At 47.2% G+C, this 13,045-nt stretch overlaps 1 protein-coding gene across 6 annotated transcripts in view; it reads left to right on the forward strand.

Annotated features, from left to right (window-relative positions):
• The window catches only part of LOC105279217 (teneurin-a), a 458,941-nt gene that overhangs the window by 423,896 nt on the left and 22,000 nt on the right, over nucleotides 1-13,045 (forward strand). For all 6 annotated transcript variants that reach the window (XM_011338851.3, XM_011338852.3, XM_011338854.3 and 3 more), the window contains 6 exons: nucleotides 7,048-7,167; nucleotides 7,935-8,581; nucleotides 8,695-8,908; nucleotides 10,980-11,244; nucleotides 12,447-12,577; nucleotides 12,738-12,884. In XM_011338851.3, coding sequence (XP_011337153.2) covers nucleotides 7,048-7,167; nucleotides 7,935-8,581; nucleotides 8,695-8,908; nucleotides 10,980-11,244; nucleotides 12,447-12,577; nucleotides 12,738-12,884 — 1,524 coding nt within the window. The remainder of the gene's footprint in view (nucleotides 1-7,047; nucleotides 7,168-7,934; nucleotides 8,582-8,694; nucleotides 8,909-10,979; nucleotides 11,245-12,446; nucleotides 12,578-12,737; nucleotides 12,885-13,045) is intronic.

Raw genomic sequence — 13,045 nt, forward strand, 5'->3', positions numbered from 1 at the left:
GAACTAAGTCGAAATTTACTGGTAGGAATTAGAAGCTGTTTAGGAGCTAGTAGAAACTAATTGAAATTGATTAGAATTTAAATATTAAAATTTAAATTTAAACATTAAAATTTCAATTTAAATGTTAAAGTTAAAAGTGAAGTCAATGTGCAGTCGTTCACTTGAACGGAATCGTCGAAGTTCCGTCGAAGTAAAGTCCAGCCTGAAGTTTTACTTGATCGTACGTATTACGTAATGATTTTCGGGCGAGTTTAAAATAAGTTTAAAGTCGATGAAATCGGCTAGTAGTAGCTGAGTTCGAACGTAAGCTACTCCAAAAATACTGCCGAATTTGTATTTGCAATGTACGGCAATCGCGGTGGAGTCTGCTTAACGTGAATTTTGCATAAATAACATTTGCCTCGGCGTAAGTTTGAACGAGTCATTTTTATTAGTCCCAGAGCGCACGTCTCCCCATGTCGTAACACGGTGCATCGGACAGTCTGCGCAATTCTATTGCTGGCTGACCCGAAATTCACGGTACAATAATTCATTATTAACTTGCAAATCTGGTTACGACTAACCCAACCCACCTAATGCTGGAACCCATCGGAACGTCGACATTACTGCACCATGCTAATCCCTGTGCGCAGAGGGGGATTATACATATGACTGACACCCTCCACCCCCAAGCCCTTCCACCCCGCGTTCCCTCGGTCCTCTATAACATTCCGCGTGAAGGCATGACGAGTTCCGCGTAATCATAACTAAATGCGACCCGCAAATATTAGCGGGAGTGGCTCGTATTCTCGCCGCATCCATAAAGAGATAATATAAAAAAGCACGGACCGAATGAATTATTTACAAAAGCGGCTTTCCAGTTGCATCGGTAAAGGTTTCCGGCGTCAAAGCGTGGAAACGATAGCGCGTTGAAGCGCGTTAAAGAGGCGAGAAAGTAAATTCGATAAATTCGATAAACAAAAATTTACGGTCAGGTGCAGAACGCAAAATTAAGCAGAAAAGAGACGCAAAACAGTTAATTAAATTTCGTGAGGTAGGGGAGAACAGACTATCCGAAAAATAACCTGTGTCGGGGCTCGCGCAACGCGCTCTGTGTATGTACAATTGACATTTTTCTTGCGATGACGGCGCGTATAACATTGCCGCGGCATTATTGTACGGTTGACGTTTAAACGCGCTGTGTTTCTTTGCGATGAAAGCAGTTTTGGGTTATAAAACACGACGGGCGCGTTTCATTCCGCGCTACGCTGAAACGTTCGTTACAAAGGGACATTGCTGGGTTCGTTATAGACTTCCGAAATGGTTACTGCACTGAAAAAAAAAACTGTCCGCGACGTTTCAACTAGTGTAGCTATGCTAAAAATGAATTCTCACGTAATGAAAAACAGGCAAAAAAATACGCTTGTTATACAACTTAAATTTTCCTTTTGCGCTTATTCTTGTAAGGTTGTCGTTAATTTTAGACGCAGCTTCTCTCTCTTCCCGTGTTACAAGACTATTATCATCGCATTTCCCGTGGAAGCGAGGAATTTGCAGTATTCTGCGCAGCGAGAGGCGCGATCGAGCGAGATGTGACGGTGACGATACGTCGCCTTCGGGAAAATTAAATACTGCTTAACGGCGGAAGTCCGGATCCTCCGTAGGAAGCGCGCAGCTACGGCGTAACGCCGCTGGCGTAATGGTTCATTTAGCACGGAGTGGTTGGCTCCATCCGGTTAGGGAGAGGCAAAAATATTGCCCGTCGATAGCGTGGAAACGCTCCGATGGCATGGGGTCGTCTCGCCCGTATAACGCTCGCAGCTGAGGAACCACACACCATGACGCATCATATTATACATGAAAAGCACAAATGCATTCGTATCCGTACCACGCCTTTGCGCATCCGCTAATAACGCATTCGCGCAACGGAGAAGAACACGTGCTTCCGCCGGAGACGCGGAAAGAATTTTATATCGTGCGACGTATCGATGCGATAACGCGCTTCGACGAGCCGGATCGATGATTGAGACTTCGATGTTATCATACCGATTCTTTGAAGAGAAGCGGAAGTTACCGAGGCGCACGTCTTCCCCTAAACGAAATCGGGCATTTCACGGGGCAATGGCCTACCTGAACGCACAAATCGATAGCCGTGTGCAACTACCGGCAGTGTGCTAGCTCGCTACGCCCGACGGGCAGCACGTTGACAAACTTCGTTACACAAATAACCGGCGGTGAGAGCCCGCCATGAGTACCAGTATGAAATCTTGCTGAGATCGAGCGCCGTGACGCTAGCGACATTTCTGCCCTGATAACAGCCGCCGCTGTTAACGCACTCGCGACAACCAGATGAAAGCCAAAGATAAATCGTTTCCGTTTGATCCGCGTCGTTAAGACCGACATGGGAGCGCGGACGATGAGCCACCCACGTGCCGAGGGCATCGTAACTGCAAAAAGGGTCCGGGAAACGACTCGGCCAGGTCTGTTATGTTAATGCGGAGGCGCAAACGAGCCGCATGGTCGAAGATACGGGACGCAAACGGGTTGCGAGGGTCGCCGCGGAGACGCGGCGACCCGGGAGGTCCGATTAAAGGGAATTAATGTCCGCCTGTTATCAGCTCGCAACAGAAAGCAACCCGCTTCCTCCACCGTCAGTTACCTCTCTCCATCGCCCCCGGCCGCTTGCGAGAATCGTGTTTTTGCATTCCGCGGGCGACCCGCGTAGATCCAGGCGACGGTCAAGGTCCGTCTCGCAAGCGTATTAGACTTTATCGTCCGCAGTTGCGAGGACTAAGGGGGATTTGACGGAAAGAAGGGAAGAATACGTGCAGCCAGGAGGAGGAGGAGGGAGAAGGAGGATTGCATTGTGTCCCACGAATCTATGTAACATCATCCCTCCGCGTCCGCCACCCCCGATCTTTCCGGAACTGTCTACCCGACTTCGGCGTTCCTATTTTTCCTCTTGCACCCCCATCCCGCGCGCCGCGGGAGGAAAAAAAGGAGAAAGCGAAGGAGACGATGGTGGAGATTGCGAAGTCGGTTCTCGGCCTCGAGGAGGCTGCTCGCCAGCTGTTATTTCTGCGTTCCGGTAAATCGAGTCTGGAATCCAATCTGCCTGTTTGCTACTGCATCCGAACTACATCCCCCGCAGCCCTGCGTTATCCTCCTCCTTCGCACCCGCGCCCCTTTTACGATCGTTGCAGGTCCGTCTGCTCTTCTGCAGCGCATATACTCGTGCACGCACGCATACACGCGCGCGCACTCATGTGAGACACGTGAAACCCTTCCTCTTCCCTCCCTTCGATTCCACTCCGTTTCCCTTTGCCTCGCTCCGAAACGCGCGAATTTTGCGTGCACGCGAGTTGACTTGCCTTTCGGTAATTTGACGCAGACCTTGTTCGTTCGCTTGTGATACTTGCGGGGCCTAAAATCGTTTCGCAACAAGCCACTCTCAGCGCGCGTCCCTTCCCCGGTTTCATTTACAAACGGCCAACAAAACCGCTCTTGCGGTAATTGCTCCCCGCGAGCGGAAGCTCGGAAGCCGAGAGAAAAATTAGAGAACGTTTCGTCATTCTATCCTTTCGCGGTAACATGCACATTTGATAATTGAAAGGAGCATTTCCCGCTCATTTCTGACAAGTTCTCTACTTTTAACAGCGTGATCAGATTTACCCCCGAAAACCAGTATTCGCGATTTTTTAATTTGAATTAAAAATTAGAATTATACTACAGTTATAAGTACTATAGATTATAATATTTAAAAAATATTATACGTTCATATTAAAATTTATGATTTCAATTAAAACATTTGTGAGAGGTAGTGATTTCGTATCATTAAATTGAAACAACGATTTTCCTCAAATCAATCGCGTGTTTGCCATTAAAAAGACACGGCTTGAGTGATATTCGTGTGTTTTCCGTGACGAAGAAACGTAGTTATACACCATTAGTAGTTCATCCGTCAATAATAGCGACATTGTGAACGCGGCTCGATAACGCTGTCGTGTCTGGACTCACGCTTCGGCGGATCGGAACGAAAGGGTAGACGGATCGATTGTAAACATTTCATTATAACGTACGAGCGGAAGCGACGGGTGAAACGGACCGACCGGGGTGGCGGCGGGATAATCCTACGATAATCCGGGAATCATTCTCGGGAATGAATCGCTCTATCGATCCGGGGGTATATAATTGAAAAAGTTGTTCCTTTGCGCGCCCCATGAACGTGCCCGCTGTCCTTCACAGTCGCGCTCGCCTTTTCCACCCCCGCGGAGGCAAAGGGTAGGCGACGGCGCAACGACCCCTTTCGCAGTTCGCATTACGGCCATTTTAAATTTCCGGTGGCTCGTCTCGCGCACACCGACTCCCTCCGTCCCTCCCGATTCATACATACTGGATTCCGAAATGACGTGATGTGAAATAAAATGAAGTGACAATGCTGTTTTACGGTGTCATCCTTATATTTGAGCACACGGTGTTCCAAAAGTCGTAGCTGCCCTTCAATCAAATTGCTCGCGAACTCTCGCAGTGCAAACTCTTTGTAAATTCGTCGTTTCTTATTTCTCTACTTGTAAATACTTTAATTCCTAAAGCATCATAGGAAGAAGCAGCTAAGAAATTTAAGTGTTGCTAGATCCCACTCGAAATTAACTAAATTACCGCAGCTATTAAAATTACGTTATTAAAATCGATTTTGAGAAAGATCTGTTTGCCTTCAATAATTATTCCTTTTTATAGAACGATGCGATGTTCTTTTTGTCTTTTTCCCTTTAATCAAACAACGCATGAACGAAGTTTGGATATCAATACTTTTATTGCTGTGTCTCATTTTCCCGACTTTTGCTATTAAATTCAACGTCGCTGTCTCACGGTTTGTGCGCAACTTATCGGGCACTCGGTATATGGATATACGTGTGATACGCGAAAAGCCGGATTGCTGAGCAACAGCGACGTGAAGCGCGAACGAAAACGATGCCACGCTGACTGGCATATATGCGAAATAAGGTCATTCACAGTTCACTGCAACTCAATTTCAGCGATAGTTACATGGCGGCCAGGCACCGTCGATCCCGAAGGAATAGTCGCTCTTTTCCGGTCATTTCGCCTATCTCCGGGCTGACGTGCGTGCACACGTGTGTGCGCGCGTACATGTTCACCCTCGTATGCGCGAAGTCGTATGTATAAACGGGGGAAACTTTTACGCGCGCGCCCGCGCGCCCTCATATTCCTCCCTGACGTATCGCGCGGCTTTCTTGGCACGAGGAAACTTGTCAAGGACTGTCGTCTGCACGGGAAACTTTCCTATGGCGAAAGACAAGTTTGACATTATTGCGAGAACTATTAAAGATCGACTATTCTGCAGATTAGATATCAATTTGTATTTTTTTTAATTATTATTATTAAAGCATCTACGTCGATATGAACGCCACAAAGAGATTCCATTTCACCCTACAGGTGATATTTTCGCGCACTTAAAATTCGAATGGTTTAAAAATTATGCGAATAGACCACGGATAATGTAATATCGATAAACGACAACAATTTCGCTAGAAATTGCGCGCGATCGTGGGCGATAATGAGCGCTATTATCGCGACAGAAAGCATATACAATTCGCGATACAATAAATCGACGAGCGGGCCAAGAGCAGCGCGTCCATTAAATTTCGGTGCCGAGTATATCGGCAAATCGCGATTTGTCAAATCAGCCGCGCGACAATAATACGCGAATTCAATTGTGCGTTATCGGCGTTTTGTTGCGTTGATAAGCCAAGAGGTCGTTAGGCGGGGCTGCGCTGCCGAGAGGTCGGGCAACTCCCGTTTTTTTTAAAAACTCTCGTTAAAACCACGTAATTAATTCACGCGGCGCTCGCGCCCGCGCGAGACAGATAATTAATTAAACCGCAATATCCCGCCACGGATAAGGGTTTTATTGCTGGATTTATCATGGCGTTTAAATTCAACGGACTCGCACTCTTATCGCTCAGGGAACATTAATAAAAATGTCCCGAAGCTCGAGATAACTATCGACGTAGCATCAACGTAAATTGGATCGCGGATATCGTATCTAACTGATATTACACGCCTCTGATTATTTATGGAAATATCGCGCGTCGCATCACAATCATCTGTCATTGGGCAATGAGGACCATTGAATCGGATATCGGCGCTATTATGTCGTGAGCTTGTAGAGGCGACGTCGTACGGCGACAAGATAAGGCGGTTACAATGTAATGCGCCAGTTCAGGACTCTTTCGATCTCTGATAAAGCGGCATCATACGTGTGATACAGCATGGCTCATAAGACGACGAGCGAGAAGAGAGAAAGAGAGAGAGAGAGCGAGAAGCCTCGAACTTTATTAGGCGGATAGCTCGCTTTAAAAGTTAGCCGAGCAAAAAAGTCGGATTGTCACGGGAAATCTAGTGTGCCATCGTAATTCGAAAGCGATTGTCCGAATTTATGAACCCATTAGGCCGTGCTCCCGGACGTTCGACTAAAGCGGTTCCTGATTCCTGACGCTATAAAAGCGTCGCGCAACGACGCTATTCCGGAGAATACCAGACGTATATTACAAATATAACGTTTATCTGCGCGCAATTGTAAATAAGGCCCCCGCGTATGGATTTTCTTGCTCGCCACCTTCTTGCAGCCGCGTTGAAGTCTGCCATGAGCACACGCGGTTTGATGAGCGCGCAGTGTAACTCTGCAGGGTAAAGTACCTGCGCAAAAGGGGTTTCCGGAAGTGGATATGTATCATATGTCGAACAGCACATGTAAATCCGTAAATACAATTATCTATCTATCCCCGATAATGTTACATCAACTTTCCGAACGTTAATTGCCGATGCTTAACTCGCAAATAATAATAATAATAATAATAATGACAGTAATTAACATGCCAGTAATACAATGATAATTGATGTGTGATGGATATTTTTATCCAATATCGAGCCGTAATTATAAATATGTTGATATGTGCCATGCAAAGCACAGAGGATCTTCGGTTACGTATCGCGCGGGGGTAAAGTCACCATCTCAAAATGAACGTTTCGTTTATTCTTGTTTTTCAGCAGTGAATTCCATGCGCCAGATCGACAGTACTAATTGCATCCTGGTTCAAGATATCAAGGCTGTCACTCACGAAAATGCACACGTACACGACTCGATATCCACGCAGATACCCACAGAAGGTAAATATCGAGCGGTATTAATTTGCATCTACTCTGCATGATGTAAATACTCTCTCGCGTACAGCGTCACGCGGTAATTGCTTTTGGGAAGAGCGAGCGGGACGTGAACGTTCCATCGATATAATGCCCTTAGTAAGGACTATATCGTCGTCGCGCATCCGAATGTCGCACGCTGTAAAGATTTCACACTACGAGCCGCGCCAATTCGGAGGGGGATAATTGAGCAATTGAGTTAGGCGTTGCGCGCTTGACACGAAGACAAACTGAGCGATTCGGCACAGCAGCACGTACAGCAGCATCGCCATAAAAAGACAGCGTGAGACATTCGGCGTAGGCATACGGCTTCCATTATGCCATTTCAAAAGATTAAATTATATTCTCTCTGGGAGGGTGACATATTTATATTACAGCAGAAAATCAAAATTTATTGTCACGAGATAAGAATGAAATAAGAAAGAAATAAATGAAAAATAAAAGTTATGTATCACCTCAAGAAGTAAAATTAATTTGCCTTCTTAATTGATTATTTCTCAAACTTACATTATGCGATTCAACTTGCTGTTGTTTCATGCCATGTATAATAGAAGCCTTAAACTTTGATCATTAGTTTTACATTTTTAATGCCTTTAATCAAGTTGATTTCATTTTATTCCTTTGAACTTAACATTACGTTAATTCTACGAACGCCCTCATAGTTTTTTCAAACGGGCAGGATTCACACTACTGTACCACTCATATATTTCGCATCTTCGTCCTCACTCCCGCAGAATCCCTGCCGACGAGCACGGCGGAGCATTCCAGCGCCGCGGACAACACGGGCGATCAGCAGAGCGATCCGCAGATTCAGCAGTCGGCGCAGCAATGGCCGGCCGTGCTGGAGCTGCAGGCCTACAACGTCGCGCACTCCTCCGTGATAGCGCCGTACAACTTCTGGAACACCGAATTCCGCAACAAGCAACCGGCGTTCATCAGGCTGAACCTCACCCTGCCGTGGGGTGCGAATTTCGCCGTGTACGGCAGGCGGAACGTCGCGCCCAGCGTTACCCAGTACGACTTCGTCGAATTCGTGAAGGGTGGCAGGGTGATGCAGAGGCTGAAGCGGGATGTGGCCACGGAGGCGGTCAGCTTCATGAAGTCCAGCAATGCGCAGGAGCACGTGGCATCGTCGGTGGTGTCTTACCAGCATGTACTCGTAAGACGGTCCGTTGTTGAGCCGCTGATGGTCAATGTGAGTCTGCTGCAGTATTTCGACACCGGCGACTGGTTCCTGTCCGTGTACAACGACGAGCTGCAGCCCTACAAAGTCACTCTGATCATCACGGAGGCCGAAGGAGTCTCCACCACGTGTCCCAATGACTGTTCCGGACGTGGATCCTGCTACCTCGGCAAGTGCGACTGCATCGATGGTTATCAGGTGCGTGACACATGCGGAATGCGGGATGAGCGATGAGCAAACGTGTCGCTCGACATCCGTCTCATTCGAGGATCGAAAGGAACAATTTGCGAAGTGGACCGTGATGATTTCAGGGCGCCGACTGCAGCAAGAGCGTGTGCCCGGTCTTGTGTTCCTCTCATGGACAATACGGCGGCGGTATGTGCCACTGCGAGGAGGGCTGGAAGGGCTCCGAATGCGATATACCTTTAGGTGACTGCCAGGTTCCCGATTGCAACCAGCATGGCCAATGCGACAGAGGATCGTGTGTCTGCAATCCTGGGTGGAAGGGTGTCTTCTGCGACGAACGTAAGTTAACGATGTCTCATAAAAGATCGATTTATTAAGATGCATTCGAAGTTGATTCGTAAGAGATGTAAGCGCGGCTGGCTTGCGTTTTAAATTTGGATTTGTTTATATGGACTGGAGGAGACATTATGGAAGACGTCGAGGTGATATAATTACTTTTCCCTAAAAATGGAGTCGACATTTCTATTATGCGATATGCGATTCGCTTAAATGATCGACTTTGCATCATCGCGACGATGCATTTCAGCGTTAAAAAGCGGATTGCCGCGACGAGAACGTTTACCTCGGGCGTCTATTTCTGGACCACGCTATTTCTTCATGTTTGTCGCGGTACTATTAATTTTCCCATAATTCAAGCGCACGTCCTGGCCCCCTCTATCCAGGAGATTCGAGATATTAGTAATCGCGCGTCCCCCCATGCAGTGACCCCGCTGGTGCAGAATACAGCCGGGGCTATGTGTACAATCTATAATTAATGCACGCGGAGTTCTCCAAATTTACATACGGGTCAAGCTATGCCAATTCGGTGCGACAATTAGTTTCATATTGTTTTGCCGAAATTTCTGTATAATACATGTATACACGCAGTGCGAACGCGCGAGCGCGCCTTTTCCCTGCGTTCGATACGTTATAATTTCGCACTCACGGAACTTCCGGAGCCGAATGACACGCGATATAAATGACGAGATTATTCGCCGGGAACGAGACGCTTCGTCTCTGACATTCTCACGGTCCTCGTTAGAGATACGCTCACTCGTCGCTTTTTCCTAAACGCAGACGAAAACGGTATTAGTTCCACGTCAGTGGAATGTGTCAGCTCCAATCGTGAGCACGATAAATTCGAAAAGTGGAGCGAATTTGCATCAGTCGCGACGCGATGGCAAATGAGCACTAACTGCCGAAGTCCATAAGGATTCCCGATCCGCATCTTCCAAACAAAGGAATTCTCTTTCTAAAATCCTTCGTTAAAAACAATAACGATTTCTGATCTTTTTATTCTGTCATGATACAAGAGTCATTACTTTTCGCATCTAATGTACATTTTCCTACTGAATTCTTGAAAGATTTGCTTTTATCGCTTCACGTTTCTAATTGCACATCAATTTGCCAGAGGCACTTTTTTCTTCGTAATTTCACTCGTACACTGAGAACAAAATGTAATTGATCCAACGAAATGTCTTGTCACGGGGTGCCAACAAAATATATACTTATTTCAACAAGTTATATATTGAATCAAATATATAATTGTTGGATTATAATTCTCATGTGTGTAATCCAAGAACTACATATTTGTTTCAATATATAACTTGTCGAAATAAGTATATATTTTGTTGGCACCCCGTGACAAGACATTTCGTTGAATCAATTACATTTTTTTCTCAGTGTAGCGTAAAGAATAACAATCCAACATTTTCTTGAAAAAAGCTTCGTGTCAAGGAGACATCCCGCATCACGTATCATTAAACTCGCTTTACGATATTATTTATCAACCCCCAATTTCCCGCATCTCCGCGACGACACCGCGCGCGCGCGTGCGAAAACGCACTTGTTAGATTCTAATGAAAGCGAACAAATCTATGATCCCATTCGATCAACGTCGCGCATACATAATGCACGAAGAATCCACTAAGAATTTCCCTCATCTCTCGCGCGGCCCACGATCCGCGTATACATAAAACGGCGGCACAGACGCAACGACTTTGCCGCCGCCGCCACGCCGAGGACGCTGCGGAATTAAGTTTCATAATTTCCCCGGGGCAGGTGAGATCCGCGGGAATAATGCAATTGTTCCGATGCCATAATTTAAAAAGTTGGTCCATTCGTCCACGCCATGGACGCAATCAGCGGCGCCCGGGCGTGACGGGGACTGCGGAACGGGGGTGGGTCTGATAACCGAAGGGGTGCCGCGAAGCGGCTGCACTCTCGGCGTGGAAAGCTTAGTCTCATCGCCGGCTCGAGATAACCCCGACGACGGGGAGGCAAAAATAAAACAAAAAAAATGTTCCCAAGAGCCGGAAACGTAAGGACGATCTAATCGCGCGGTTCGATCTCGGCCGATTGTAATTTCCAGCGGACTGTTCCGACCCGAACTGCAGCGGCCACGGCGCCTGTGTCTCCGGCAAGTGCTACTGCAAGGCTGGCTGGCAGGGCGAGCGGTGCAACCAGGTCGATCAGCAGGTGTATCAGTGTCTGCCGGGCTGCTCCGACCATGGCACGTACGACCTCGAGTCTGCGGCCTGCATCTGCGAAGAGCACTGGACCGGGGTCGATTGCTCGCAGCCGAGTTGCGGCCTGGATTGTGGACCGCATGGATCCTGCGAGCAGGGTCGCTGCAAGTCAGTATACGTGCTTGAATACATACGTACATATATACATATATACATACACGTGTGGATATATATATTCACACGTCGTCCTTTGTACACATCGGCAGTCTTTATGGGCCCTTCGCGGGCGTTGCAAAGCGGGATTGCGGAATTGGGTTAGCGCACCAGCACCGACCGGCTGACGGCCGCGCTCCGGGATCGAGCAAGGAGAATGACGCTCGTCTCGACGTGCCGCCCCGGTCGTTTTTCTCGGATTAAAGAAATCTCTTGCGACCTGGATTCGTTCTCTGCCGCGTGACGCCCGCATCGCTCGCGCGGGATCACCGTTCACCGCGCAAAACCCGCGTAATTTTGCGGAGGTGGCGAACGTTCGAGTGCGCAGCCCCGTGCACATTCGACAGAATACGAGTGCGAACTTTTTGCAATTTTTACCAGGCGGAATAGATAATCGGGTAACGGGCGAACGGAAAATGGAAACGTTGTCAAGTTTTCAACTTGAATGTATGAGAGAGGCACGTTGCGGACATTTGATAGTGATCCACTCGCATGAGTCGAGGAAGAGGGAGAGAGGGAGAGAGAGAGAGAGTGAAACGTTTCGCTGGGACGTTGAAATATCGCGGGATAGGCGTGGGCGAAGAATGGCCTAAAAATGAGTAAATTGCTCGTCGGGGATCGCGGCCGCGAAAGTTGAGGCTAAAAAGGTGAAAAATTGCGAGAAAAAGGCACTGTCTTACGAGGCGCCAACTTATCACAACTCGAAGGACCGTCCTCGTCCCTTCCCAGTTTCCTTTGTCAGAATCAAGGACGCGGGAGAGGATCTCCTTTCTCATATTCTAAAGCTGACGCCTCTCATCCAACCCTCTTTTCCGCTCCTGCGCTACCTCCGCGCCGGGAGCGGGCGTAAAAGAGGCTCTAAGTGCAAAAAGTTTCGTACAACGTCGGAACAACTTCGGAACTCGCGTTTAAACTCACATTTTTTATTGCGGCATAAACGACGGGGGGAAATGATTTTGCGTTCGGCGATACCAACACCGTTTAACGCAACGAATCTCGTTAGAAACGTTCTCGCGTAGTTTTACGATTAAAAACGACAAGGTCGAGCTCTTTCTCCTTCGTTCTCTGCTCGTTTCCTCGGTCGTCCTGTAAAAAGCGTGATATCTGACGCAAAGTGAAATCTGTAAGGTCTGCAAAGCGTAGGTATTTGTTTGCAGATGTCACGACGACTGGACCGGCACGAAATGCGATCAGAAACCGTGCGATTCGCGTTGCGCCGAACACGGCCAGTGCAAAAATGGAACTTGCGTGTGCAGTCAGGGATGGAATGGAAGACATTGCACATTACGTACGTAAAAACGTCAATTATGCCTCAGACAAGCATAAAACACAGTGCTTCATTTTGCTCGAGCGTGTGTCTTATGTTAGTAATAACTTTTCTGAAGTATCAAATATCTTTAATATTAAAAAATTAAAGTTTGATAAAATGTGATTTCTTTCTCATATAGCCGGATGCGAGAATGCGTGCAGTCGTCACGGATTATGCACGTTGCAAGATGGCGAATACAGTTGCGAATGCTCGACAGGGTGGGCCGGCAGAGATTGCAGTATACAGCTTGAGATGGAGTGCAATGACTACGTTGATAATGACGAAGGTAAGCTCCCCTTGAAACTGTTAATGATACGTTATTACCCTTTCGTATCTAACGTAAACTTTACTTTTACCGGAACAATATTACTGTAGCAAAGAAACAGATTATCACACAGATTTCGATCTTAAAATACAAAATGTTAATAAATTTATTATAATAATTTA

Source organism: Ooceraea biroi, chromosome 5 (assembly GCF_003672135.1).
Source record: "Ooceraea biroi isolate clonal line C1 chromosome 5, Obir_v5.4, whole genome shotgun sequence".
Taxonomy (NCBI): domain Eukaryota; kingdom Metazoa; phylum Arthropoda; class Insecta; order Hymenoptera; family Formicidae; genus Ooceraea; species Ooceraea biroi.